This window comes from Lactuca saligna, chromosome 8 (genome assembly GCF_052625555.1).
Source record: "Lactuca saligna cultivar CGN05327 chromosome 8, ASM5262555v1, whole genome shotgun sequence".
NCBI lineage: Eukaryota > Viridiplantae > Streptophyta > Magnoliopsida > Asterales > Asteraceae > Lactuca > Lactuca saligna.
The window spans coordinates 57,231,672-57,238,177 of NC_136424.1; the positions used below are offsets into that span (position 1 = coordinate 57,231,672).

The window sequence follows — 6,506 nt, forward strand, 5'->3', positions numbered from 1 at the left end:
ATGGATGCAACGAAGAAGGGGATATTTTAAAGGATTGACACAAGAAGAAGGGGGCAGCAAGGCCCAATCTCCCACCAAAACCCAAAGCCAAAGCTTTCTAGATGACTTTGGAAGCCGCATAGGAGGCAGCGAATGTCGCTTTTGGTACCTTTCTTGTAAATGGATTTCCTGCCAATTTATTGTTTGATTTTAGAGTGAATTACTCCTTTATATGAGATAAATTTGGTGAAAGACTAGCAATGCCTACAGAAAAACTAGATGATGCCCTAATTGTAGAAGTTTCTAGTGGCAAGTTCATACCTGTTAGTGATTGTATTAAGAACATTGTCATCGACATAAACGGAAATGAATTCCACGAGGAGCTGTTACCCATTGAGTTGAATGGTTACGACATCATTTTGGCAATGGATTGGCTTAGCGCCAATGATGTTCAAATACAATGCAAGAAAAAGATACTGAGGGTAAACCCCCTGGGAAAAGAGTCATTTATGGTGTACGAAGACAAGCACATAGTGAATTCTAGAATCATTTCCCTAATGAAGGCTAGAAAATGTTATTCTAAAGGATGCACATCATACTTGTCATTCTTGATCGATGCTCAGAAAGAGAAAAAGGAGATGCAAAGCATACCGGTGGTGTGTGACTATCTTAAAGTATTTGTCAAAAATCTTTGTGGATTATCCCCTGATAGAAAAGTGGAGTTTCGAATAGACTTGTTACCATGAACAACACCACTAGCAAAAGCACCATATCGATTTGCACCGATGGAGACGAAGGAGCTTATGACACAACTTCAGGAGTTATTGGATAACGGTTTCATTAGACCAAGTTCATCACCCTGGGGAGATCTAGTGTTATTCGTAAAGAAGAAAGATGGGTGCATGAGAATGTGCATAGATTATAGAGAGCTGAACATAGAAACAATTAAGAACAAGTACCCGTTGCCAAGGATTGATGACATGTTTGAGCAGTTGCAAGGTTCGAGTTATTTCTTGAAGATCGATCTTAAGTCAGGATATCATTAGCTAAAGGTCAGAGAGTAGGATATTGAGAAAACTACATTCAGAACTAGATATGGACACTACGAGTTTTTTGTTATGTCATTTCGACTAACCGATGCTCCAACAACCTTCATGGATTTGATGAACATGGTATGTAAACCATTCCTCGATAAATCCATGATACTGTTCATAGATCATGTTTCATTTATTCAAAAAGCAAGCAGGAGCATGACAAGCATCTGCGTGAAGTATTAGAAGTTCTGAAAAGGGAGAAGATGTATGCAAAGTTCTCCAAATGTGATTTTTGGATTCAATAAGTCCAATTTTTGGGTGATGTGGTTAACCAAGAATGGATTATGGTTGAACCAGATAAGATTGAAGCTATAATAAAGTGTGAACAACCAAAGAGTCCTACGGAGATTCGAAGCTTTCTGGGATTAGTCGGATATTACCAAAGGTTTATCCAAGGCTTTTCTTCAATAGTTGCTCCATTGACAACTTTGACCCACAAATGAGGTACTTATACTTGGAGTGAAAAGCATAAGGAAGCCTTTGAGAAGTTAAAGAAGAAATTATGTGAAGCGCCGAATCTTTATTTACCTTGAGGAGTTGAAGACTTCGTAGTTCATAGCGATGCATCTGGAGTTAGGTTAGGTTGTGTTTTGACCCAAAGGAATAAGGTGATAACATATGCATCAAGACAATTGAAAGAACATGAAAAGAACTACCCCACCCATAATCTGGAGTTAGCAGCGGTAGTGTTCGCCCTAAAGATATGGAGGCATTATCTTTATGGAACAAAATGCAAACTTTTCACTAATCATAAGCGCCTTCAGTATCTCTTTAATCATACGGAATTGAGCATGAGACAACGACGTTGGCTAGAGTTGCTTAATGATTACGACTGTAAAATACTTTACCACTCTGGTAAAGCAAATGTTGTAGCTGATGCTTTAAGCATAATAGTGAGCCTTTAAAGGTAAAGGCCGAGAGCTTTAAGTATCAAAGTTGTCTCAATAATTGTAGAAAGCATTAAGAAAGCTCATATAGAAGCTTCAGAGAAAAATGACCGAAAAAAAGAACGTTTGGGCAAAACATTGGTGATTGATACAAATGGTCAAGGACTGAAGGTATTCAAAGATACGATTTGGTTACCAAAAAAAAGAGGAATAAGAGATCTTCTGATGGAGGAAGATCACAAGACCATGTACTCGATTCATCCCGGTAGCACAAAAATGTATAGGGAACTGAAACCCTATTACTGGTAGGTGACGATGAATCTCGATGTTGCAAAGTATGTGACCGAGTGTGTGACATATGTGAGGCTTAAGGCACAACATCATAAAATTGTATGGGAGTTTAGAACCTTTACATATACCCATGGGTAAATGGGAAGACATCACCATGGATTTTGTGACTAAACTGTCGAGAACGAAGAGCGGTCACGACATTATTTGGGTGGTCGTTGATCGATCTAGTAAAAATGCACACACTTCATAGCAACTAATGAAAAATGGTATATGGATAAACTTGCTAATACTTACTTGAAGGAGATAGTAAGACTTCACGGTGTTGATTTAACAATTATATCAGATCGTGATAGTTGTTTCACGTCAATGTTTTGGAGAAGTCTACACGAGGAATTGGGTACGAAATTATGTTTAAGTATAGCTTACCATCCGCAAATCGATGGTCAGAGTGAACAAACGCTTAAAACATTGGAGGATATGCTGAGAGCATGTACCCTGGAATTCCAAGGTAATTGGAACGAACATTTACCTATGGTATAATTTTCCTACAATAAGAGTTTCCACTCGAGCATCAAGATGACACCTTATCAAGCTTTGTATGGACAAAAGTGGTTAACACCGTCATGTTGGCTTGAAGCTGGAGAAAAGCAGTTTATGGGACCTGAGATAGTTCATCAGACTTCTGAAACGCTGAAAATGATTAGGGAAATGATGTTAGCAGCGCAGGATCGTCAAAAGAACTATTCTGTCAAGAAAAGTCAACTGATAGCATTCGAAGTTGGAGATTTGGTTTTACTTAAAGTCTCATCATGGAAGGGACTAATAAGATTTGGTAAAAGAGGTAAGTTAAGTCCAAGGTTTATTAGATCATTTAAAGTTCTTCAGAGAATTGGGAATCAAGCTTACAAGCTAGAACTACTAGAAGAACTAGATGGTATTTATAACACTTTCCATGTGTGTTATTTGAGGAAGTTGATGGGAAAAGTTCCTGACATAATTCCAATTTATGAATTAAGGTTGGATGAAAATAAGAGGTTAATTGAAGAACCAGAGGCAATCGTTGACCGTAATAATAAGAAGTTACGTCTCAAGATGGTCAATTTAGTGCTTATGCGATGGAAACATACGAATAGGCCAAATCTTACCAGGGAAACGGAGAGTGACATGATGGGTCGCTATCTGCATTTGTTTGCTGATGTATGATTTCGTGGACAGAATCATCCTAAGGGGGAGAGAATTCTCACACCCGTGTTTCTAGGCTAGGAATTAATGATGATGGAATTGTTGGGTTTTGAGAATTCTAACACTCCTAAGTGTACGTGCAACCCTAAATAACTTGGATCTATGATTTCTCTATTATACATCCAAATATGAACTTTCCAAGGTATTCATCCTAACTAGCATAATAACATAGATTCATATGAATATATCAAGTTAGAATTACATACCTCTTTGATGTAGAATGTCTTAATGATGCTTGAGTGCCTAGTGCCCCAAGTCTGACACCTCAAATGGTTCACACAACACCAAATGCACATGGAATGACTTGAGAGAAATTCGAACACTTCATAGAATTGGCTAGCCCTTTCTATTACCCATAGTGTTCGATTTTCTCCAAGAATAAGATCATTATATAGTTAGGGTTACACCATGTAAACCCTAATTGTCATGGCCTTTCATTTCCATGATCCATGGGTATAAATACACCATGGAGCATCCATGTAGCATCTTATGGGTTTTAGCCCAACTTGACAATCCATGGAGCATTAGCCCACTATATAAGTATGGATGATTTACACAATCAACTCATATATTAATTAGTCTTTTTTTGATCACTTAATTAATCCTAGATTAATTCATGATCAATACTAATTAAATAATCTTATTAATATATATTAGAACTTATAATATGTTGACAAACCTTAAGTGTTATTTCTCTCATTTTAGTCTATCCAAATGCATGATGCCATGCAACCCAAATAGACCATGCCGGGTCGGGTCAAGTCTTACCAATAATAGTTATGGACTTAGACATTAATCCAATAGTCTCCCACTTGGATAACTCTAAAACTATTATTGCATATAACTTCAAGAACCGACTGGAAATCGTAGCTCAAAAAAGCTTCTGTCGAACTCTGACCTTGTAGATGAACTCTGACCTTTGTGAATGACTTGTCCATTAGAGAAGGATCATATATTCCTCCATTCTAGATATCATATAGACTGATACATGGATTATAATCATTCTCTCTATCCATTTGTTGTTTCCCGATTTCCGATTTATGACGACTGACTAATTGAACAAATCAAATCAGTCCTAGCCCGGCCGAGCACTTACATTTGTCATCACCAAATCATCGAGTGGCCCATAGATATCACTTTTATTCTGAAGATAAAAGGAATAGATAAACTTCGAGTCATATGGATTGTTCTACTACTTGTTGAATCATACACAAAGGCACGTTTTATATCGAGTTACCGAATGCCCTTTGTTCAACATCTTAAACCTCTATAAGCCAACCCATGACAGTCTTAATTCATATCTACTTCCAACATATGACCGATTGTGGATGATTTCAATAACTAAGTCATCCAGAACAATGACCTAGTTATTCAGGAAGTTAAACCATGCAAAGTGAAACACAATAATAATTGAATCCAATATGGTATCAAAACCTATGAACATAAATAAAACACCTTTTATTTTTCACAATATGATTACACATTATTCATTGTATATTGTTTCAGCTATCAACTTTATTCTTGAATTTAAAACAATAGTTGTCCCATGCTCCAAGCATGTACACTGTGTTTTCTAAACACTAGTCATGCCATACACCAAGTATGGATACTATGTTTTGTCTATGATCTTTACTTTATTAAATTGATCAATTGAACATATCTCCAATGATCCTCTTTTCATAGTCCCAAATCCTTACTGCAAATGAATGAATTCCAAATTCATGCCATTTACTTAAATTTGTTAGATTCTAAACTTATATGCATTCATCCTCTTGTCATGATTATGCATAAAGTCAGAAATACTTGAAAACAACCATTACAGAGCATTCCAAAGGAGATCAGCTCCTTGGAAACATCCTTCTTGCATTAGGTTTCCTAATCTTACACAGATTGAATAATTTCTAACTTTACATTTCCATATTCCATTTTGGCTATCACTTCTGAACAAGAGTTGCCTCCTTACAGATCATGTCAATATGTTCCTTCCAGAATTATCACTATACTGCGAACTATCCCTGAGCAACCCATCTTTGGTAAATTTTCGATTGTCCTCAATAATTGTTTAATCCTTTTAGTCATATCCAATTCAAGACCTTTTCCCTTCTTAATGCCCCAGACATTTGGAAAATTTTAGAAAGGATAAATATAGCACATGTAATCGATCCTATATCCGAAGCATATGGGACACGATTCATGATGTCTCACATAAAGACTAAACCAATCTTTTGCTATAACATTTCCATTTCTATTTGCCAAGTTCTCATAATTCAAATTATGAAAAGGGATATCGTAATCATAATCGAATTTTACAACGCAAATAATGGACCCATATACAGAATTTCCTTATGTTGAGCCATTCCAACATGAAATTTATATATATATATATATATATATATATATATATATATATATATATATATATATATATATATATATATATATATCCTTAACTAAATATGATTAAAACCTCAATCTAAGCTTTTAGATTTGAGATGAAGTATAATTTCCTCTCCTTTAGTTATAGCAAAACAACTCTTTCCCAATTGAAACTTTTTGTTTTCTATAATTAACATTGCTAACTTGCAATACTTATCATAATTATCATGCTCCCACTAACATGATGATTATTAGCATAACACTTATGCTCCCACTAGCTTTGACATGTACTCAGAAATCAGTTGGACTTCTAGAAATCAATACTTTATTGACTTTGTTACCAAAGTTCAAATTTCTGATACTAGATTGCTTTGATAAAACTTTATCATAATCCTACACCTTATCTTAGATAGCTCACAGGTGTGTCTAAACAATTTTAAGAACTATGAAAAGGGATGTCGTAATCATAGTCTTGATTGTTTAGACCTTTTTCACTTCTCACAAGTCCGTGTTATTGTGTCAGTAAACCACACACACTCCACTAACGACTTTGAGAATGCAAATACCACAATTGCTATCTAGCTAAAATCTACTTAGTGAAAGTGTTTCCTCACCATCATTTTCATGAATCGGAGAG

General features: G+C 35.7%; 1 protein-coding gene across 1 annotated transcript; it reads left to right on the top strand.

The window, feature by feature from the left end:
- Positions 1–239: 239 nt before the first annotated feature.
- On the top strand, positions 240–725 carry LOC145009647 (uncharacterized). The gene has a single exon (XM_078968298.1). The coding sequence runs from the start codon at positions 240–242 to the stop codon at positions 723–725; it is 486 nt and encodes a 161-aa protein (XP_078824424.1).
- Positions 726–6,506: the final 5,781 nt, after the last annotated feature.